The sequence below is a fragment of the Euwallacea fornicatus genome, chromosome 22 (assembly GCF_040115645.1).
Source record: "Euwallacea fornicatus isolate EFF26 chromosome 22, ASM4011564v1, whole genome shotgun sequence".
In the NCBI taxonomy this organism is placed as follows: Eukaryota; Metazoa; Arthropoda; class Insecta; order Coleoptera; family Curculionidae; genus Euwallacea; species Euwallacea fornicatus.
Window position 1 is genome coordinate 2,852,179 of NC_089562.1, and position 24,282 is coordinate 2,876,460.

General features: G+C 37.7%; 1 protein-coding gene across 1 annotated transcript; it reads left to right on the forward strand.

Annotated features, from left to right (window-relative positions):
• The first annotated feature begins 1,238 nt into the window (after positions 1-1,238).
• LOC136346143 (phospholipid-transporting ATPase ABCA3-like) lies at positions 1,239-23,698 on the forward strand. The gene is made up of 22 exons (XM_066295055.1): positions 1,239-1,381; positions 10,169-10,427; positions 10,479-10,700; positions 10,753-10,880; positions 11,994-12,283; positions 12,379-12,622; positions 12,678-12,857; positions 12,921-13,130; positions 13,184-13,442; positions 13,559-13,748; positions 15,620-15,785; positions 16,015-16,232; positions 16,286-16,443; positions 16,495-16,580; positions 16,699-17,048; positions 17,100-17,339; positions 19,142-19,418; positions 19,474-19,599; positions 19,724-19,909; positions 20,985-21,722; positions 21,779-22,227; positions 23,546-23,698. The coding sequence occupies exons 2-22, from the start codon at positions 10,177-10,179 to the stop codon at positions 23,582-23,584; spliced, it is 5,007 nt and encodes a 1,668-aa protein (XP_066151152.1). The 5' UTR covers positions 1,239-1,381; positions 10,169-10,176; the 3' UTR covers positions 23,585-23,698.
• The last annotated feature ends 584 nt before the right edge of the window (positions 23,699-24,282 follow it).

Genomic DNA, 24,282 nt, shown 5'->3' on the forward strand with positions numbered 1-24,282 from the left:
GCTAAGTCGGGTTTATAAGTTAACTTAATCTAAGTCTGATCGATTGACCCCAGAACTTTTGAATGTTAGTTCCTATTTTAGTTAGGGGATTCTCAACAACTCTGTAATCAAACTACATTAAATTATTTCTTTTTAAGAAGACTTTGGCAATTCGTCTACCTTCAACGAAATTAGTTTCAACTCTGAAGACCGAATTTTCCATCCCGTAAATCACCCTTGGCCCTTATCTCGTCCACATGCATTTATCCTGCTCTAAGGGCTAAAAAGACTTGTAATCTCAGTTCTGAGTATTTCTCTGGAATAATCTAAACTGCGAACTAATGCCACCAATTCCAGGATATTCACAGATGATAATATGAGTTTTCTTCCATTTGTAGCACCTTCGACATTGGATTATCTAAGGGTTACTAATATAAATAGTTAACGTCGAAACTTGGCGGTTATAAATAATTTTTTTAGCTTTGTAGAAATAATTCCCTATCGTATTACGTATCTTCTCACGTAGGACTCGGTCCTACTACGCAAGAGTTAGAGGCAAGGAGAGAGAGCGAGAGAGTTTAGAGAGCATACCACCCACTTACCTCACTAGAGTAGTTATATCTTGTACCTTTGAAGCTGAGTCAGTCTCGTTGACGATTTAATCGTCGTTATTTCTGATCTCAAGCGTCAAGAAATGAACAATGTAGGACACTATGAGATTTCTACTCTCCGTATTTCTCACTGGTTTTTCCATCTAAAGGAAATTTAGTAATTTTCATTCGGAGTTTTAAGGTTTAACGTAAAAATATGAAAAAGGAAAACATGCAAAACTGTGAGTTTTACAGTTTGAAAAGTTTCGCGACTACCTAATTTTTCCCTGGAGCTGCGCTCAAAATGAGTTGCTCTAAAATTACATAAAATTCTCTAGATTCTTAGAGAAGCATGTCGATGACTACGATTAATTCAGTTCATTTTAATAAACGAGTTTTGCCACGAGGGATTTTTGCTATAACAAGCGAAGGATCTTAATTATTAGAGCGAAGCGCTCCAATCCTATATCATCTTTTTATTCGCTCCGTAACAAAACCTTACGAAACCGATGAGCAAATCTCCATAGAATACCTTATCAAATCCGTCTAGCACTAGCAGGATGATTCACGATATAATAAAAAAAAATAGTGATTAATAATTATTCATAAAGATAAAATACTCAAAGATACCCATGCCTTGAATGATTATTCCTCCACAACAAACTAATGAACAGTATCTAATCAGAGGTTCCAGATCGATTTTTATTACTGAAACAGGATCTAACATTGTTATTTCAATTTGTGTCGTCGATCTCAATGTTTTGGCCAAAAACCGCGATTTTTACTTAAATTTAGTGCTTCCAGTAAGTAAGGTAAGTGTGATGATACTATAGTAAGGAGGTAATGTTATTGCTGCTCGTGCTTCATCTAATATACATGCGAGAATAGTTCCGGGACTACCCGATCTAATACATAGAGAAGAAACAATTAGATAATATGAAATTATTGCTGAAGCGATGTTCTATACTTTGTTTATAGTCAGAAGGTTTGAATGCTTCACAATAGGCACCGACCTCGGACTGCGCCCCTTCATTATTGGTGAATCAATATCACCGAGCGATTTTTCTAAGTGTGGAAGTAGGAAAAAATCTAAAAAGGCTAAATGTGACGAATAGCGTGAATGAGCAAAAAGTTCCTAACCAAATTGGTTGACTTTGATCATCGCGATGATGCAAGGGTGGCCTGACGAGTTGTCCTGATGAAACAGGACTTTTTTCGCCAAATGCGGTGGATTTTTCCAAATTTCTTTGCTCAAACGCTGCAATAAATGTACATAACATTCTCCGTATATTGTATTTCCTTTAGGCAGATAATCAATAAAAGCTATGCGAGATTATCCAGACCAGATATCTCCAGAGTAAAAAAAACCTTAACTAATATTAACGATAACAGGCGTACACAATCTGAGTTCTCTATCTCAAACGACTTCTAAGATATCGTCAAAAAACTGAAAAAAAGCACTATTTTTCGCCACCCTGTATCTCGAAAACTGTGCGTTTTCGAGATACAGGGGCACTTTTTGGACTTAATAGACACTTTTTTTCTCATAACAGGCCAGAGTATCACTCCCTTTATTTTCCGACACATACTTTGAAACATCCTGTATATCCGGTCGGGCACTTCTCGGACTATCTTCATGCGCAAAATTTAGCTGCAACATAGAACTATTTAACGATTATGTTTGTTTGACATTAGCACACACCTGGCTTGGAAGTTAGGTAGAAGTTGTTTAAATTCCTGTAGTCTCTATAGCAATGTTGCTAACTGTTGCAACAAAATCAAGTGATGTTAGATCTGTGTCAGTCAATAACAGTCGACGTGAAACTGCAGATTCAGGAGAGTGGTTTTCTCTAACAAAGTTTTGTGTCGAATGGATGTTGGAACAGTCCGAAAATCCAATTTTCAACGATCAAATTTACGTGAAATAGTTGAAATGAATTAGGTTCAAGCTGATCTCAAATCAAACGAAAGAAAGAAAAATTTCATTGTTGTCTCTCCTTACATGGCAGACTCACTAATCTTCTATATAATCTATGAGCCAGAAGATCCTCGAAGTAGTACCGATAATGGAAAAAGGTACCAAAACTAGTATCGAGAGAAGTTTTCATAAATTAAAAGATATGGCATTTAATGTCTATTGCACACTCTATTCTTGCCTCTATTTCTCTGCTGAGCGAAATAGAGGACGTACCACCTTTATTTCTTTAACGGTCGCTCGTTGTTTGTGATTAATTTCTTTCTCAATATACTTATATTAACAATAAATATTAATCGATGATGTAGTGGCCATCCTGGCGGACGACCTTTCGCCATCTTTCGGCAAGTTGGAAAACTCCGCGTTCGAAAAGGCCTCGATTTTTAGAAGTAAAAAATTGATTTAACTCATTTTTAACGGCTCGATCAGAATCGAAATTTTTACCATTCAAATGATTTTGAAGAGGACGAAACAAATAATAATCTGATGGCGCCAAGTCAGGGCTGTATGGTGGATGAGGTGTCAGTTCCCAATTTAGTTCCAATTATTTTTGAAGCGTTATTGAAGACGTATGGGGTCCAGCGTTATCATGACGGAACAGTGCCCCTTTGCGATTGGCGGGTTCAGGACGTTTTCTTTTGATTTCTTCGTTCAATTTCAATAGTTCACGACAGTAAAGATTCGAATCAGTAGTTTGGCTTCTCGGAAGCAGTTCAAAATAAAGAATACCCTTGTAGTCCCACCACACAGACAGCAAAATTTTCCTTCGATGACTATTGGCTTTGGACGTCGACTGCGCAGGTTTATCTTGTTTGGTCCATGATGGTTTTCGGACTACGTTATCGTAGACGATCCATTTTTCATCACCCGTTATGACTCTTTTCAGAAGTGGGTCGTTTTGGTTACGATTCAGCAAAGAATCGCGTATGTTAATGCGTTGGGTGAGGTGAATTTCCTTCGATTCGTGAGGAACTCAAACGTCCAATTTGCTAACGTACCCAAGCTCTTTTAAATGCAGAGAAACGGTTGAATTCGGTATGTTCAACTTTTCTGCCATCTCTCGAGTTGTCATACGCCGATTAGCTTCGATTGAGGCCTTTATTTTATCGTTATCAATGGTGATTGGGCGTCCAGCCTGTGGCGCATCTTGGACATTAAAATTTCCGGAACGAAAGCGAGAAAACCAACGCTGGCGCTGGCGCTGGCGTTCAATAAGGCAGTTCTCACCATGAACTTCACGCAACTTCTTCTGCGCTCGTACTGCATTTTTGCCCTTTCGAAAGTAAAATAATGAAATGCGTCGATAATGCTCACTTTGATTGTCCATCTTCAACTTAAATTTTAAAGAACTTCTCGTTTACTAATCGCGTTCGATTTTCGATCGAAAAAAGTCCAAAACATAACCTTTAAAATGGCATATAATAATACAAGCGACGAGATCGCTATTACTCGATATGTATAAATTGAGCCATCTATGAGAATAAAACGACATTAATTATCGAACAACCCAATATTTCTTCAAAATTTTATCTGCAATAAGAATGTTCATCCATTTCTCCTAAAATTCATCGCTACATTCCATTAGTGGTACTGTGAAGCGGACACATATTTCCACATTTGGGAGCTCAATTATTTCTAGTGAATCACGTAGAAATGACGTGACATAGAACTCTTTGATCTACTAATCCGACAAGCTTACGTCACATTGACGTCATTGCTCCCTACTCCCTAATTAGGGGTGTAGGGCATTAGCACGTCATTCACACTTTATCAGTATTTCACTCGTACTAAAAGGTGCAGACATTTTTGATTATGTAAAATGCATTTTGATGAAATCTATCAAAACAAAGGTGATTGAAGCTTTTCCAGGAGTGCGTTAATACGGTTATTCGGGAAAGTATTGATTTTAACCGGAAAAATTAGTAGGCAGATGTGAATCTCTATAAACACTTCAGTAGATCGCGTGACCAATATGTCGCGCTTCAGGTACAGTGACGCATCCGATATCGACTCTCTCGTCGGAAAGATGATTTGTTCGTCAGAGCTGTTGCTAATGAGCAAATTTGGTCCTTTAGGTGTTGTTTCGGAAGCGATCGGTATTTCGAAGATGAAAACTGAAAAAGAACAAAAAATAACAAAATCATGTGCTAAATATCTTATATAGTTTATAACTAATGCAATGCGAAACAACAAACAAAATAAACGAATTAATATTGATTTTCGCTCTTTCACTTGCCCATCGATAGGGAAGATCTAATAGTTCGCAGTCTTTATCATGATTACAACATCCAGACAGATAAGTATTATGAGCACCTGGTTCAAGCTAGTTCTTCCAAAGGCTCCACGATTCGTACGAACCAAGCAGAGTAATCGTTGCAGTTTTTTGGGTTAAATTTTTTTAAGCCCTTTAACAACTCACTTAAGGGAATGGAATTTTTCTTGCCCAGAAAGTAACATCGGCGAAATATTGAAAACGTTCGGAATCATTCAATTCAAAATATCTCGAAAACCGTTCGAAATGAGATTTTTTTGCAGAATACTAGAATTCGTAAAAATATTTAATTTATTTGGTTGTTAGGACTTGCGACGTATTGTTCTATTATGAACTACAGCTACGTTATTTATCAGTTTAAATGCTCAAAGTGAGTTTAAGGGACTGATGTTACGCCCATGGACAACCCCAGTCTTTGCGTGACACTGGTGGATTTCCCAGCGCTTAACACCCATCTTTGGCTGAGGGAAGATACTTTATGATTGGTATTTCCAGCGCCGTTCTTTATCGGACAAAATTACGAACTTAAATTAAAGGTACTGCCAAACGAACACAATGGCTGGGCTCCAACAAAAGCCCAGCGTCCATGCCTCTAAGCGCTACGCTTTAAGGCGACAAGGTAGCCTAGAAGCCGCTAATGGGCTTTATTGGAAGTACGTCCATGGATGATGCACCTCAGTATCAGTACTTATGGTGGGTGCGAAACTGAAGACGTCCTCTTCTTCCTTTTTAACTCATCGCGGACACGTGCGCGTTAGATTCTTCATCCCCTTTTAAATAACGCATCTCTCGATTTTTGTATAGCTGTTAACGTCACGAATAAATCTTTGTTAAAGTTAAGAAGGTTTAATCTCTCTTATCCGCGAAAGCAGTGTCTCTGAGACTGCGAACTCAGAGCGGTCCTTCCTAATCGATCAATCCAGTCAACGATCTACGTAGTTCACGGTTATCGTATCGAAAAGGAGTGAATCGACCCAAACACGTGCACGTGCAGAATTAAGGACCTAACATTGGTTACGATGAAAAAAATTTAGGTCGATTTTCTGTACCTGAGTAAGCCCTAGGCAGGTGCTGTTTGGTAGAGATTTCAGATAAATTCGCCGTATCAAAAAACTCGCCTAGGGGCACATCTGACCATCTAAAAAATGCGAGATTCATTCTTAATTGACAGAATTAAAAAAAAAATGCCTCGACACCCTGTATATTGTGAACGAGGAACTTTTGCGTAAGCGCCGTTTTATACCTGTTTTTACCATCGAGCAACGAACACTTATTTATATCATTGCTTCTGGGACGCCCTGGATGTCATACCGTAGGTAGCATCCAGAATGCAACTTTTCCACGGCTCCAACCTCATCATCAACCATCAACGAAACGAATTTGGCACAATCCCTTGCGGATAGATTATTTTTTGAAATTATCAGTCAATACTCAACGTAGAAGCTACTTCCGATATGCGTTCAAATGATAATCATTGAAATTGCAAATAACCATCGCGAACGAGTGGGGCAAGAAATCATGATATGTGCAACAGACGAGTCGTTATTATCAGTTTTCGTGGCACTTCCATAGGAACATCTAGCGCAATTGCACTGCTTCTGCCAAGTATCCACGAATCGATCACTTCAAACGTTATGAAAAACAATACATTTCGTAACACTTGGACAAATCATAACGGAGGAGACGCAATTTGGTTTTGGAACTAGAATGCACGCGCTGTTTGCCAACTCATGGAGATATGGAGATTAAAACGTAAACACTTCCATTGTTTTTGAAAGAAAAACAAATCATAAGATGCAACATAATTTCGCTTATTTTGTTATCGGGAAGCTTCTATGCTCTTAAGATTTTAATTCGTATTCGTCATAGATCTCGGAACATTTTTTAGTGGTTAGATAACGCGAGGAAACATAATTACATCACAGAACAATGATCCAAAATTGATGATTAAGTTAATTTTTCATAATCCCAAATCATTCATATCTACATCTATTTGCTGTTCGGGGATCTTGAGTCCAGACTCCATACAAGAAACTTTCTCCAAAAACTGTCTGCTTTATCTCAGAGCCTCTGCATAGAACCTGTCGAGCATCCCCGCTGTATTTCTTAACCCATTTGTGCCCAAAACATTTTTTTTAGGTAATTGTCTTTTAATTAGTATTTATAATGCATAATGCAAACAGGGGATTTACCAAATATCTGCAGAGCCATCTTTTATCATGTGTCTGAAACTATAGACAATATCTCCGACTAAAACTTATCATGTGTCATATTGGCACATTTAAGGCACTAGATGTTGCCACTGATCACTTTTGTAAGCCGTTCTCAAATGAGTACAATGGGATCATATGGGTTAAGACGACCGACACCTAGAATCCGCAGTTCCATGGGTTAATTTTGTGACAAAATTTCATCGAATGCTACTTGCAGAAAGCCATGTACCCCATATACGCATTATACGTGTAGGATCACGAAACCAGGCCATATTTCAGGCGACCATCGACATCTTCTTAAATTCCAATAATCCGTTCTTTCCATGTCACAGTACTGTGTCCCATACTTAAAGACGTTATTATAGGACATCTAGAGTGATGATCCTCGGGGCGTCTGGTGCCCAGATGTGACCCAAGCGGGGGTGAGAAACCCAGAGGTGCAGGTACCATTTTAAGGGAATGGGAAAAAACGAAAAAGGCTGACCCGGACAGTTCCGAATACGACGAATTGAGATAAGACAGGCCTCGGTCCGCTTGCTCTTTTTTCTCTTATGATTTCTATTTTCAGTTCATAAACGCATACTTATAGCTTTTATTCTTGAACTGTGATTTCTTCAGTAGATATATCCACCACCCCACATCTACCCTAGTACCGGACTTTCATGTCTGATACTACATACGTACAATAGAATTTCGCTCAAAAAACACATTTCGTAGGGAATATACTCAATCTGTTCCTCACATCTCAATTTTGGACGAGCCAGCGTAGATTTGCTCGAGGAGCGGCGTCCTGTAGGACATGATTCTACTTTTTATCAATTAGATGAGAAAATCAACGAAGTAAATTTACAAATCATTCTTCGTAGATAATGTAATTCTACTTCAGTTGATTTGAGATGCGAAAAATGATATATTTTTTAATCCATTCGGAAGAATTGAAGAACTCTTTGGGGACTTCAATTATCTACCGGAAGACGAAGAACTTCTCTCTTCACATTGTGATAATGCGACCTTCAGATTTTATCAAAACTTTCAGGTTTTTGATTCAGCGTAGGATCGTTCCTGGGTTATACCAAATCCAGGATTCCGGGTTTCGTGGATAAAGAAATAAAAAAACCTTGAGGTCTGTTCAGGAATGCGCCATGAGTCAAGCTACGAAAATGATATTTTTCAACGTAATTTATAAAACGAGAGATTTCTGCCAGACAGATCAATTTATTGATCAATTAATAAAAGTAAATGCCAAAATCAGTCAATATTAGTAATTCCTCTCAATACTCGTATCACTTAGCCAAAGAATTTTATCAAAAATCATTTAAATTGTTATGTATTCGCTCATATAATATATTTCTCTGTAATAACATGACTCAACATGCTGAGACAGTTTACAGTCTAATATCTTAGTTAACTTTCGATTTTGTTATCGACAATCGATTTAATCAGTTGATCAAATAATTTTATTCATTTTTAGTATCATCGTCAAGACCTGTCTTATATATGAATATTTAATTAAGAGAACAGCGACACATCGTCAATTCTGCATTATATACAGGGCGCTGCACCGAAAAGTTTCCGATGAAGTTTTTTTCTTGTAAACGAATAAATCAAAAAAATGCTCGAACGTGTAAACTTTAGTTTTCTTGGGGACACATTTTTTGCACTTGTGCACCCCCCTGCTCCAACCCTATGAAGGCTGCTGCCCTCAAAATCTTAAATGGAAGGGTGATACTCTGTTTTAAAGCGAATTGAATTCCCTTTGTTATGGGATCTTTGAAGTCGGCTGAGTAGGTCGCAAGAAATGGACGAAACGTAAAAGTAACAAAATTTCTTTCCACTTGTATCGATGAAACAAACGTCGAAAACGTTCACCTTCAACCTCCGTGGAATTTTAAAGGTACTGTTTGAAATCTTCGCGAACATTATGGAATGTCTCGAGAGTCACTTGTTGGCAGTCGAATGCTGTTCGTTCCTACAAAGCCTCCAAAGAATGGAATTTGGTTGCGTACACTTCAGATTCCAAATGCTCCCACAAGAAAAAGTCCAATGGTGACGAATCTGGGGATCATGCGGGCCATTCACTACGAGCTTCTCTCCCAAGCGTCTGCCCTTGCGAAGAAACAAACCGATAATAGCAGGTTTTTCGAACGACCAAGTCACATTTCAAAATGCGATTATCAATACCATCTTTTTGTACACTTTACATAGCAAATAATAAATTTGATTGTTTTTTTTATTAAACGCTGAGTTTGATTAGCGCAGCAGATATGTAGCAATAACGAGACAATTAAGCACTCAAAAGAAGAGAATACGCTGGTTGAGTGTAACGTGCAAAACTCCGAATCAGCAAGAAAATGTTTCGGGAAAATTTTCCATTCTTCCTGAGCTTAATGGGTGTAACAAAAGCGGCCTTGTGCGGGTCATAACGTGCAGAGATAGGCGAAATTTAATTTTCCAAAAAAATGTCTTCCATCGATGTGTCCAAACTCACAAAACTATCTCGAAGACAAATCGTCCATGGCATCGCTATTTGCTGGGAATATTCTAAATTCCAAAAATTGCACAGTTTGGGGGCAGAAATTGTTCATTTTCCTCAATGCGAAACCCCATTTTGGCTCGAAGTCTCAGTAAGGGAGAAAGTATTTCTCAAAAATCTTTAATTTTTTAGATCGTAATAATTTGGACAAGGAGGAACTTATGTCCGTTCTAATGTGTCACAGAGGGAAATAAACAGAGTGATTTGAATTTTTTGCCATTATTTTCATCGTGTAGTAGCACAGTCGAGTATTGGTTTGATCCTTGTTAATCGCTTCTTACGTGAAATCTATAATTTTACTTAAAACTATATGATATCGTATGATAAAAATTATTATAATGTTTTAGGCTATTGTGTGAAACATTTTTCATTATGGGCAAGTTTTTATAAAAATATGTTTTATAAGTATGAACGTTTCGAATAATGCCGAACCGTGCAAGATCCACGAATGGACATATTCAATCAATTAACAGGGACGTGGAGAGTCTCCTCGCGGAATGGCACAATTTTATGAACACTCATGGGATAAATTTCTTGTCAGTTATGAATTTAACACTGAAACTGATATGATTCCATGGGAGTTTATGACGCTGAAGTCTGTTTCAGGAACCATTATGGCTCAAATGTGGAATAAATTCCTGCTCCTCATGTGGAAAAACTGGGTACACCAATACAGAAAGCCCATCCAGACTGTAATTGAAATATTCATTCCGGTATTGTTTTCCATACTATTAGTACTGTTAAGGAGTCAAAATGATCCAAAACCTCACGATCCAGTTGAATATGAGCCATTTTGCACTTTAAATGACGCTCCTTGCGACGGTAGCATTCTTTCACTCCTAAATAACTCTCGTTCAGTATTTAGGTAAGTAATTTAGATTGATAAGTGCTTCCATGGTAAGCCCGTAAATTTCAGCAACTATACATTGTACTATTCACCTAAATCACCTGCGACTCAGAAAGTAATGTCTCCATTTGCCCAAATATTTGCCGAGGTGGAACCATTCTCTACCGCATCAGAAATGGAGTATGTTTATAAGGTCAATAACACCAAAAGTAACGTTTTTGCTGGAATTCAATTCAAGGACAGTTTAGCGGACAAGGGAGAGTTGGACCCTAATGTCGAAGTTACCCTTCGGTAAGCAACCCTTCACGAGAGAAGATCACTTATCAATGAGAAAACCTCTCAGTTTTCCAGCTGAATTGCGAGGTATAGATGGAAGTTCCATGTCTTTTAATTGGTTGACAAATCTCATATTTCCCCTACAACAGACTGCAGGTCCAAGAGAAGCTTACGATAGATATGGTGGCACCCCAGGTAGGATAGGAATAAAAGAAAAGTCTTCATTATGCTCATTCTTATACAGCGCTTGCAAGCAGTGTTGCCGCACGTTTGAAACTTTCATAAATCCGACATTTAAAAGAAATATTTAAACACGTATAATTTAATTTTTTTAAATCAGTTTAATGCATTCTTTTCGACGTTTAAATTTCTCACCCCTACTAACTTTTTATTTCCAAGTGGAAAACTACCGAGTACAGTATGTCAAATAAAGAGTGAGTGAATAAGAGATGCAACGGCATACTCTGAACTAAAATGGCGTCTACAGTTTCCTTAAACAAAAACTATTAGAAAAAAAATAGCGTAACTCATTTAGAAACTATTACAACAAGTGAAGTAAATGTACCACAATAAATGCCCAAGTTGGGTTCCAGTAACAACTCGGCAACGGCCTGGCCGTTCCTCGAACTCTCCTATGTAATTATCCAGTGTTAGTTCTGTTATTGATTGTGATTTTGTTTGCAGTCTAAAACGTGAATTATCTAAATTCGGGGTCTAGTTCGGTCAACGGAACCTTTTAAGTTGGCCGACGAAAAAGTCAAGAGGCTTAAGATCTGGAGATCTCGGCGGCCATTCGATTGCGCCTCTTCTACAGACCCATCTCCTGGGGAAAATTTCATCGAGACGTCGGCTCACAGCCAAAGCGTAACGTAGTGGGTTTTAATCAACGGACGATAAAATGATGAATTGGAAGTTCTACGCTTTATTATCATTTTCTCACTTAAAACCTGTAATCTTTCTAAGATATGGACTTTGTTCTTTTTTTTTTTATGGAAACTGTAGATTAAATTTTAGTTCTGAGTATACCATTATATTCTTTATTGAATTATCTTTCATTTGATATACTACAGCGGGTATCTTTCGATTTAAAAACGAAAAGTTATTAGAGATAGCTGGGCAGGCCCGAAAAATTCGAAAACCGAAAACAAGGCATTAAGTACCTTTTTTAAATTAAAATTATAAATGTTTAAGGATTTTTTTAAATATCGAATTTACGAACGTTAAGAACGTGTTACAATACTTTTTATAAGCGGTGTGTTTATACGCACCTTAATTTCACGTCAATTAAATTATCTGGGACACTTTTAGAGTACTACAGGCAGAGATTTTTGGCCCTCCAACACTTGGTGTCAGTATTTATCAGCATGGACAAGATCGATGTCCCATCAATTGATGACACTAAAGGTTGGGAAAACGTATTAAACAACAATCCCATGCCTTTGATCAAAATGGTCCGATTCCCATATGCCGCTTGGATCCGCGATGAACTTCTTACTGCTCTGCAGAGCTTCGTCGGCCTGATTTTCATGATGAGCTTCGTTTACACGTGCATTAACGTTGTGAAGGCCATCACCGCCGAGAAAGAAAACCAACTCAAAGTATGTAGGAATTGAATACTTGTAACGGCCCAGAAGGGTGCTGAAGACTCTGAACCTAAGTCAACCTGAAGGAGCTGAATACGTTTTACTTTCAGGAAACGATGAAAATAATGGGTTTACCGAACTGGCTGCATTGGACCGCTTGGTTTCTGAAATCGTTAATATTCATCCTAATTTCAATTATTCTGATGGTGATTTTTCTGAAAGTTAAATGGTACACGAGAACAGATTACACAGTGTTCACCCATGCAAACCCATTCGTTCTGCTGATTTTCTTGTTCATCTATGGCTGTTCGGTTATCACTTTTTGCTTTGCGATTAGTGTCTTTTTTTCTAAAGGTCAGTTTGTTATGGTTTAGCTATGTCTGAGAGCGATTAAAATTCATTTTTATAGCTAACACTGCGGCTACCATGGCTGGATTCGCGTATTTTATCTCCTATGCGCCCTACATGTTTATGCAGAATAACTACGACACTCTATCCTTAATTACGAAACTCATATCTAGTTTAGCCTCAAACACGGCAATGGGCTTTGGATTCAAGATTATTTTGATGTACGAGGGAACAGGAGATGGTAGGCGCTTGTAGTTGTTTAATTCAGTACAGATCTTCTACCACTGCCTCCATGTTATTTTAGGCATTCAATTCAGCAACATTTTCACCCCAAACACCCCAGATGATAACCTCTCCTTAGGACTTGTAATGATCATGCTGGCCATAGATGCAATAATGTATCTCATTATAGCTCTGTATGTCGAGGCGGTATTCCCCGGAGAATACGGGGTTCCCCAAAAGTGGTACTACCCGTTTACATCTACTTATTGGTGTGGAAAAGTTGTACTTAATGGTAAATCGGCTAATTTTTCGTCAGCAGGACAAGTATGACTCAAATTGTTACAGACGACGAGAAATACGATGCTCCAACGGAAAATCTAGGGGAATTCTTTGAAAATGAACCTCAGCAATTGAATCTTGGAATCAAAGTGAAAAATCTGAAGAAGGTGTTTGGCAAGAAAACCGCGGTAAACGGGCTATCGATGAACATCTATGAAGATCAAATAACCGTCCTGCTCGGTCATAACGGAGCTGGAAAGTCTACCACCATGTCTATGTTGACTGGAATGATAACACCCAGCAATGGGTTGGCGTTGATTAATGGGTACGAACGAAATTAAATGGGAAATGCTTTGAAATGCTCGTTTCGTCACCATGATTCACCAAATGAACTGAAATTCCATCTCAGCAAATTTCTCAGTTAATATTTTCGCATTTCAGATACGACATTCGAAAAAATATGAACGAAATTAGACAGAGTTTAGGACTGTGTCCACAGCACAACATCATATTTGATAACCTCACAGTCTCCGAGCACTTATACTTCTTCAGTCGACTTAAGGGAATGAAAGGAAAAGAAATCGATGCTGAGATTAAAAAATATGTGGATTTACTTGAACTTGGGCCAAAGGTAAATAAACAAATGGGCAAAAAAACCAGATGACATAAATATTATTCAAAATCTCTCTTATGTGCCTTTTTTAATTTTATATCGATTTTGATTTTTTTTTTTTTTTTTTGATAAATTTTAGTCGTATTCACTTTAATCATTACTGGACATTAATTTCGCCCAAATTTGTAATTTTTTGTCTCAAGACGTGCTTTTTGATATAGATTTCGGAACACCCCGTGGAAGAATCTGACGACACTATGAAATATCTTTGTGTGCAATTGTAATGCTTTACGTTTCCTTAACGTAATTTTTTTGATTCATACCAATACATCCATTCTCAAGGGAATTGGATTTTTTTAAATGAAAAGATGCGATTTACCGACAAAAAATCAAAACATATGCACAAATAAACAATAATTAACAACATAAATTAATATCAAAGTTAAAGACAAATAAACACTAGTAGCATGTATTTCCTCCACGCGGTCTAATGGCAGCTGCCATGAGGCGAGGTAGGCCTACGGTACAATTTATAATTACTCTTTGCGGAATATTTTCCCACTCCTCAAGAGGGGAATTCGAAGGTCTGCAATGGTTTCCAGCTGCCCGTTGCGAATGCGTCTTTCTAGAATGTTCTATACACGTTCAATTGGAACTAGATCAGGTCCACGAGGAGGCCAGTTTAACCTTTGTGTTCAAATTTCATGTATATAATTATTGAAACCTAAAGTTTGTTGACTAATTGTTTATTTTTATTATTGTTTATTGGCTCCACATGTTTTGATTTCTTTTGACACATAATATCTTTTTATTAAAAAAAAAAAAAATGTAATTCTTTTCAGAATGGATGTAGTTATAAATCAAAAAAAAGAACGTTAAGAAAACATAAAGCTTCACAATTGCATACAAAGATGATCTCATGGTGTCCTCAGCACCTTCCCGAAGGTGTTGAGAAATCTAGACCAAAAAGCACCTTTAAATTTCGCCCTGTATAATGACAAATTAAATAGGGCTTTCGGTGAAATCAATATTCAGCAATGATGAAATGAGGACGCCTACAACTTATCAAAAAGTGATAAAAATCGATGTAATACTGAAAAAGCTACGGTAAAAGTTAGGAGAGATTGAGATTGAATAATACTTATGTCGTCAGTTTTTTTTTATGTCCAAGGGTGTATTTAAAAAAATGTAATTGAATTAAAATCAGGGTGTAAAAGTGGGCCTAAATGAGCTAGATTTAGTTACGCCACTGTATTTTAAAAAAATAAAATAAGTATTTTACAGGGTGTCCGGAAGTAACGTTGAAATATTTTCAGAGGTGATTCTAGAGGTTAAAATAATGAAAAACGTGTTTATAAATATACCCCAAAAACTTTTTTTTAAAGGGGCTAGAACCCCTTAAACGATTTCTGAAGATGTTTTTTTCGCAATATTTTCAAAACGGTTTGTGTTAAAATTATAAAATTCGGCATAATTTAATAAGTCGGAACGAGGAAACCTTCTTTGTATTAATAATTGCAAATTTTAGTCAAGGTCGTCACATACAGGGGGTTTCATAAGTAAATCTTGCATTAACTTTTTTGTTTGTGACATTCTTTATTTTTGAAATCGAATGCTGATTCACAATCATTTTTTAGTGAAAAAGGTCCTCTCATCTCATCTCGTTAAGATAGACCGTTTTCCAGGAAAATGGATTTTTATAAATCGATGTGCTTACAGGGACATAGAAACGTATACGAATATCATTCCACACGGTATTATTCCTTAGGCGCCATTAAACAAAGTGCTTGAAGTCGAGCTTTAAATTTGTTTTAAGAAGTGATTCAATGACATTTTCAATAACTATTTCTTCAAATTTCTTTACGGATTAAGTTCACGTAAATTTGCAGAAGAATACCAAATCGAACGAACTCTCTGGAGGAATGAAGAGGAAACTCTCTGTGGGAATAGCGTTATGCGGAAACTCCAAAATCGTAATGCTGGACGAGCCAACTGCAGGCATGGACCCATCTGCAAGACGTGCTTTATGGGACCTGATGCTGAAACAGAAAACAGGTTGGATTTCTGGATACCTAGATCCCATAGATATGGATCTTGGTTCATCAGAAGACTTTAAATTTTCAATTTTAACATAAATAATAATTAGAAAAATATACATTTCTCTCATAATCACAAGAAACTGCGAATCAAATTTCTTGCAACAACAGCTGGAAGACGGACGTTCCATTAATTTGTCCTCTTGGTAACGCTACATGGATGATCAATTTTTCCATTTTGTTCAAAGGCAGGACCGTCTTGCTCACCACCCACTTCATGGATGAAGCTGATCTTCTCGGGGACCGAATTGCCATAATGGCTGGAGGAGAATTGAAATGTTGCGGATCCAGTTTCTTCCTAAAGAAGAAATACGGCGCTGGTTATCATCTTATTTTGGACAAATCTCCCGCATGTGATCCTGTTAAAGTCACAAACCTTCTACGGAAATACATTACTACCATAGAGGTCAGTTTGTGCTCTGCGATGAGAATAAATAATTCAGATTTTCGCTCGTTTAGGTCCAAAGTAATGCCGGATCTGAGCTGAAATACCTGCTATCAGAGCAAGAGTCTTACGTATTTGAATCCATGTTAAAGGATTTGGAAGACCATAGTAGTGATTTGGGTATTAACAGTTATGGCGTGTCATTGACCACCCTGGAGGAAGTTTTTATGAAGTAAGTGAATATTTGAATGTTGCGATATATAGTTAAACACACATTATTTAGAGTCGGAGCTGATCATCAACAGGAAGAACGGAGTAATGGAAAGGCAAACTATAAGCAAATTGAAGAAAATTCGCATGAAACTTCAGGTTAGCACCAGCATTAGTATGCCCTGATATTTTTATCAGGAGAATAATTTTTATAGAAACAGAGAACGTGGTGAATTGATGGCTTTAGATGTGACCTCATATATTCTTCTGCTTTCAGTGCAGGTAAACTTAGCGCCAAGATCGACATCTTCCTGCGAGTTTATCAAAAACCAAATTTGGGCGATGGGCTCCAAAAGGGTCTTGTCTACATGGAGGTCCTGGATCTTGTACCTCGTACACTGCTTCTTGCCTATCGTTTTCATAACGGTATCAATGCTGGTTTATAAGCAAATGATGTCTACGCCAGAACTGCCTGCAATGCCCTTAGATCTGAGCAGCTTCCAAAATCCTGTCACTTTAGTACACTTTTATGAGAAGAGCGATTATAGTGAAAAACTGAAAAGCTACATTCCGGATAGTTATAAAGAAACCAATCCCGAGTCTATTGAGAACGTAACCTACGACTTGGTAAGCATTTGAAACGTCCATTATGTTTAGTTTCAAACCATGCTCTTGCAGACTGGGCGAATCCCTTCGACGTTCAGAAGAAGATATATTGCAGGGGTCATGTTCGACTCAATCGAGGAGGGTTCTTTGTACGATGGTAACATGACGGCATATTTTAATAACGATCCATACCACAGCCCTGGAGTGGCTTTGGGATTGGCTTTAAATGCAATGTATAGGAAATTTGTAAACAATGATCAATGTAGTATTGATTTCATCAATTACCCGATGCCGTATACTACAGAATCTAGGGTAAGTTCATAGTTGCTTGGATATTTCCAAATTCCCTAAAAATAACTTTGTATAATTCCAAAAAGAAGTTCATGACGTGTTTCTTCCAGTTGTAGCTATATTTCTTCTTAAAATTTGTGAAAAACCATGAATTACCTACAGTTTTACAGTCATGAGCTGTAAAACTTGTTCAGGTGTTAAAAAGTATGACGCTGAAAGCTGTTGCGCTTTAACAGCTTTTGGATTTGAACTATTTGCAATTCTCTGGAGTAATCCAGAATACAGGGCGTTAATTGAGTGGATGTACTTACTTCATGGGATTAATCTTTAACTGATTTCATCGCAAAAAGTTCCCATGAATGTAGGTCCGTAACGTCTCCGTTTCAAACCTAGAACGTGTTGAAATTTAATTTTTAATTAATTAATTTTTTTTCATTTTCGGATGGACAGCGATCGAACAGAATTGCGAATGAACTGAAAGATAATATATAGGGTGTTCTCAAAGTCGAGTCATTTATTTTAACAACTGGCAGCTCTCGGAAAAAGAAATCGATTTAACAAAAATCGTTTATACAGGATGTTGCAAAAATGCTCCGTTACGAAACTACAGGGCTGCCAAGTTTTAGAAAGAAAAAATGGAAATTAACGAATATTTCCGAAATCGCTCGAAATATTTCGATGAAATTTGGTATGTAAAGACAGTTTATAAAGGGGCATTAATTTCAATAAAATTATGCAGTCCAATGCTGCAAACTCATTCAAAATTATTTTAATACGACAAATAAAACAATAGAAAATTTAACGCATCATGGGTTGACATCGTAATGAAATATGAATGGAAAAAATCGCAGGTCGTTAGATCCGGGGAACGTGCAGGCCAAGAAACGAGCCCATCCCGTCCTATCCATCTATTAGGAAATTCATTATTTGAATGTTTGTGAAATTCGCGCTTAAAATGTGGTGGAGCTCCATTATGGAGAAACTACATATCCACTCTCACGTTGAAGCGAGCATCCCCTAATAAGCTTGGCAGATTGTTTTAAGGAAAACCTAAATAATTTTCCCTTGTCAGTCGATTTTCAGGTAACTTTCATATAAACGATTTTTGGTAAGTCGACTTCTTTTTGAGAGTTCTACTAGCTGTTAGAATAAATGACTCAATTTTGAGAACGCCCTGTATAACATATGTGTAGAAGTCGAAGGTGGCCATTTTCGTCATCCATTGCGATGTTAAACTAATTTTTATAATTTCAATAATTGTCATCAAATCAATTTTACCCCAGTCGTGTTAATTGCAAACCTGTTCATCTCCAGAACGATTGCTTCTACAGACATTTTCCGAGAGCATCTTCTTTCAATGGAAGTAAATGTACAATAAGTCTATCAATACAAGAGCGGCATACAGTGTGGCGTAACAAACTTAGGTTTAATTAAATTGTGATGGACCCTGTATGTGGCGCCCTCTATCAATAATAATAAAATTAAGACGATTTTTGGATTTTTCGTCATAGAGAAAATTTGCAATCCAAATCTTGTTCGATTTTCGCATCTCTGTCTATGAAAATGTAAAAAAAATTAAAAATAAAATTTCGACACCCTCTGGTTCTCGGACGAAGACGTTGCGGACCTACATTCATAGGAACTTTTCGTGATGAAATCAGTTAAAGATTAATTCCTCCAGATAATTGTGCTTCATTAACACCCTGTAGACTGATCAATGGTTTTTCCTGGGAATCGCGAGATCAATCTTGGCCTCACGATTACGTCTCCACGCTTTCCATGATTTATCCACATTTATGATGATTTTTAATCACTGTTTTCAGATAAATCAGATCGACATTGGCTTCAGTACTGCATTCCAAGTAGCCTTCAATTTAACCTTCGCGATGGCATTCGTCTCTGCATATTACGTCCTCTTCATCGTAAAAGAAAGAGTCAGCAAGTCAAAGCACCTTCAGTTCGTATCTGGTGCCAAGGTTCCCATTTTTTGGCTTGTCACGTTCATCTGGGATCTTATGACTTTCGTCGTCATTGCGTGTGCCGCTTTGGTATCCTTGGTATGCTTCCAGGAGGATGGATTCAAGTCGGTAGACGACATAGGTAAATTTCAATTAATTGAGGATTATCCACGTGTAATTTTTTGAATTTACTTCAGCTCTTCTCTTCCTGTTATTGATTAATTTTGGATGGTCGATGTTGCCCTTGATATACATGGCTGGGTACTACTACGATGTGGCTGCAAGTGGATATACAAAATTGATATTTTTAAATATCGCTACAGGTAGGTAGAGGATCATCGGCGATTTCTTAATTCTAATGCGTTTTTGATTACTTCATTAAAATACTCAAATCAATCGTTACAGTGGTGCAGTTTCCTCGGTATGTACTCTTTTCGATTGTTTCAGGTTGTGTGGCATTCGTCATAATACAAGTCCTGCAGATTCCCATGTTAAACTTGGAACACATAGGAGATGCTCTCCATTGGGTATTTCTGGCAGCTCCTCATTACTCTTTAGCCACCGGCATTCGAGACATCAATAAAATGTATTCCAACAACTCGCTCTGCAGTGAAAGAATGACATCTTGTCCAGGTGAGGAATGTCTAGATCCATAGTATAATGAATGTACTCTGACGTCTATGTTGGATGGCCCAACGAAGATTTTGCTCCTTGATTTTCAGCATTTAAAATGGAAATGTGCAAAAACATCAGAACCTGTGGATTTCTAATGTGAAGGGAGCAATTTTTTTTCGTAGTTTCAACCTTCCAACTTCAACCTCTGAGCAGAGGAGAGAGTTATCCTCTATATCTTGAATGGGGAGGGGTGCCGAGTGATACCTCATTTTAAAGGTAGCTGTGCCTTGATTGCAAGCCCCAAGTCTGCAGTCGCTGCCATCATCCCCGTTGATATGACAGCTTGTCAAAATTCGGGGAGGGGGAAAGCTTTTATTTAATAATTAATTTATCATTACAGAAGCTGCAAGGTTCAGAACGAGGAAAGAGAGACGTTTAAACGTGAGATATCGCCGAATCGCTTTGAGGGACGCGAGTTTTGTCCTCACATTGAGAAGGGCACGTCACTTTTCTGGTTAATTTATTAAATAGGGGGAATAACCGCCTTTTATCTCCACATAATAATAAAATTAATTTTGTTTGAAGCGTAGACTCACGTCATGTAATATTTCAGGTGTAATTTGCCGGCATACATGAATCACACGATTAGAGGTAAAACTCGCCTCCATCAAAGCGATTCATCGGCGACATCTTAATTTCACAGGTCTTCCTGCCCTCATTTTCAAGTCTGCAGCTTTTATATAATAATAAATCAATTGTTAACGAAAAGCTTCTTTCTCCACCGATTTTAACAAAATGTCATATCGATGGGAACAGCTGCAGTTATCTTAAACTTCGAAATTATGATCAGCACCTTTAAGTGAGCACCTTTAATAAGTACCTTTAAAATGAGGGCCATTCGACGCCTCCTTTTAAAAATTTTTGGTAACCGTCAAGCTGAAGGGCTGAAAGTATAATGAAAATTGGCCTCCTCAAATAAAAAACCGACGATTCTGAAAATTTCGCCATTTTCATTCTAAATACTGAAAACCATGGTGCAAAGTTTCCTTTGAGCCATCCTATATGATAATTTCCTTTCCTTTCAAAACATCAGGCCTGTACGAAAATTTCTACAAATGGGAGTCACCAGGAATAGGCAGGAACCTTCTGTACTCCTTCATGGTGGGTCTGGTTTTCCTGATTCTGCTGCTGCTAACAGAATACGAACTGTTCTCGAAAGTCGCCTACTTTATTCAACAAAAGTTATTTCCCAAGAGAAACGTTGAAGTTTATGACGAAGATTCAGACGTGCAAGCCGAGAAACACAAAATCAGGAACACCCCTGAAAGGCAGCTTCACCAAACATACAACATTGTGGTGAAAGACCTGACCAAATACTACAAAAGACACTTGGTCGTCAACGGTTTGTGTTTGGGAATTAAAAATGCTGAATGCTTCGGTCTTTTGGGCATCAATGGAGCTGGCAAAACCTCAACGTTCAAAATGCTTACTGGCGACATCAGAATCTCCTTCGGAGATTCTTGGTTGAAGGGCAAGAGCATTAAACACGATCTTAAAAAGGTGCAGAAATCTATTGGGTACTGCCCTCAATTTGATGCCCTCTTGGAAGATTTAACTGCAAGGGAGACCCTTCGCATGTTTGCGTTGTTGCGGGGGATATCTTCAGATCAATGCGATCATGACGTCATGAAACTGGCAGATGATTTCGACTTTAAACAGCACTTGGATAAGAAAGTTAAGGAGCTGAGTGGTGGGAATAAGAGGAAATTGAGCACATCTATAGCTTTAATTGGAGACCCACCGGTGGTGTATTTAGACGAACCCACAACTGGCAAGTACACCCAATAGTTCTATCGGAAATAAAACAAATTTACATCTTCTCTGTAGGTATGGATCCAGCAACTAAACGGTACCTCTTCAATGCACTCTGCAAAATTAGGGATAGTGGCAAAACAATCGTCCTAACTTCCCATAGTATGGAGGAATGCGAAGCTTTGTGCACGAGATTAGCAGTGATGGTTAATGGAAACTTCAAGTGCTTGGGCTCGACCCAACATCTTAAAAACAAGTTTGCTGAGGGCTACACGTTGACGGTGAAAATTAAGAAACCTAAAGATAGCTCAGCTAGAATGCATGCTTCGACAGAACCTATTAAATTGTTCATTAAGGAGAACTTCCCCAGTTCCGTTTTGAGAGAAGAATATGAAGAAATGCTCACGTATTACGTCACAGAGAAAAATGTTGCTTGGTCCACTATGTTCGGAATACTCGAAAGAGGAAAGAATAGTGATTTAAATATCGAGGATTATTCACTATCTCAAAGTAGTTTGGAACAGGTAAATACAGCTATTCTACCAATATATCGCGTGACTCCGAATAGGTGAATCCGACCATTGTGAAAGGGAGAAAACTATCGATTTAAATTTTGGTTTTTTGGGTTCGACCTTCCTTGGTTAAAGACGAATTTCCAGCATAATTTCACTTTTGTAAAATCAATCTTGGAAATTTTCAAAAAACTGATTTTCCTGCAGAGTGAAGTGTACTTCCTGTATCGAATACGACGTAACGTTATTAAGAAGAGGATTTAAAATTGAGACCCAAACCCGTATACCAAATTTGAAAGCGCTCGACCAGCTTTGATTTCTCGCTGGTATTTGCCGAATCAAAGGATTTTATTTTTACCAATTTTTGTCTTATAAAAACGTTTATAAAAATGATAAACTGTTATCATCAGATAAGTTAAAAAATGTGTAATCTCATATTGACCTTTTTTTGAGTAAACGATCCATTCGATGAGAGGTGGTTTCGGAGGATGAGCCGGACGTCTTGGTCGCCCAAATCCCCAGACCTTACGCTAATAGCTTTTTTCTGTTCGGACAAGAATGAACAAACAGTTTATGGGGGACTCGTCCCAAGTAACACAGAAATCTTCAAAAACAGGATAACACAGGCGGTTCGGTTCATTCCTGGAGAACATGTATAAGCAGGTTTGAAAGAATTCCGACACCGTATTGAAAAATGTGCAAATCGAAGAGGAGATTGAGTGGAACTTTAAGTTTAACACGAGATTAAATGTTTTAAAATTTATTTAATGATGATAGTTTAACATTTTTGTTAAAAAAAATAAAAGTCTGCTATTTACGAAGTACAAGGAAATGTGAGAAACAAGAGCTAGGTGTGCGGGCTTAGGTCCCCATTCTAAACAACTCTCTTTGGTAAAATTACGTCATATTTAACACGTAAAAGGCACTTTATTCTACAGAAAAATGGGTTTTCTTGAAAAATTCCAAGACACGCCCGATTTTCTGAAAGTAGAAATTAGTCGTTGACCAAGTAGGGTTGAACGCCAACAAATGGAAATTTAAATCGATTTTTTTTTACTCTTTACAAGAGTCGGTGCTCCCGTCCTGGGACACACGGCATATTTTGGTGTCCTGGCGACGCCGTTTGGTGGCCATTTTATATGATGTTTTAATGACACTCTGCGCCAAAATGACGGCGCTAAATCAATTTTGATTAATTTCTTGAGAGAAAAATGCTCCAAATTTATAGGAACCACTTTCGGTCCATTCATCTTTGGTCGGTTAGCCGTTGATTCGTAAATTTTCTAGCTTTCTGTGTAGATACGTTTACAAATTTCTCTTCTCTACTCAGGTATTCCTCACCTTTACGAGGCATCAAAACGAAGTGTAGCCCAAAGTCATCGCTCATGCTGAAGAATATCAGGCAGGTGCATTCCCAAGTAAACTGTTACATCTTCAAGTTTTTCACTTATCCTGTAAACATAATAAAAAATTTAAACCATAATGTATTATTTATAAAACATAGTTTCCTTGTCTACTGTTTACCCCATTTTAAAGTGTAAAAATACAGCAGACGTTCTATAACGTAAACACGCGATAATGAAAATATTGCGTTAATGTAAACACAAAATTCGTATTATATCAAGCGGAACGCGCGATAATGTAAACAATGTGCGACACACTGGGTCGGTCGTATGGAGGGTTTAGGATCGTTTACATTTCATTTTTGAACTTAAGCGAGTACATTGCATGTGTTTATGCATTTTTACGACTATGGCATCCGCATCCTGTAGAAGAAAGTGTTTAAAACTGAGTGAAAAAGTGAAAATCATAGACGAGGTTGCACTAGGTGCGGGAGTGACACAGTTGGCAAAGAAATATGGAGTGTCGAAGGCGACAATCTGCAAAATTAAACGTTTAAAAGCGCAAATTTTACAAAAGACACGCAGCATATTTGGAGGGCTGGGAAATAGAAAAACCATAAAAAATGCCAAGGCACCTAAAATGGAAAATTTCCTGTATAAGTGGTTTTTGAGACAACGGGAGAAGCACACTCTCGTCAGCGGTGAAGCGATCAAAGAGAGGGCT

Excerpts from the sequence above, each read along its gene's own strand:
- LOC136346143 (XM_066295055.1), top strand. The coding sequence starts at position 10,177 with ATGGCTCAAATGTGGAATAAATTCCTGCTCCTCATGTGGAAAAACTGG. Across the intron at positions 16,581-16,698 it reads AAATTCGCATGAAACTTCAG|TGCAGGTAAACTTAGCGCCA; the intron begins GTTAGCACCAGC and ends TTCTGCTTTCAG. Across the intron at positions 19,910-20,984 it reads AAGAATGACATCTTGTCCAG|GCCTGTACGAAAATTTCTAC; the intron begins GTGAGGAATGTC and ends TCAAAACATCAG.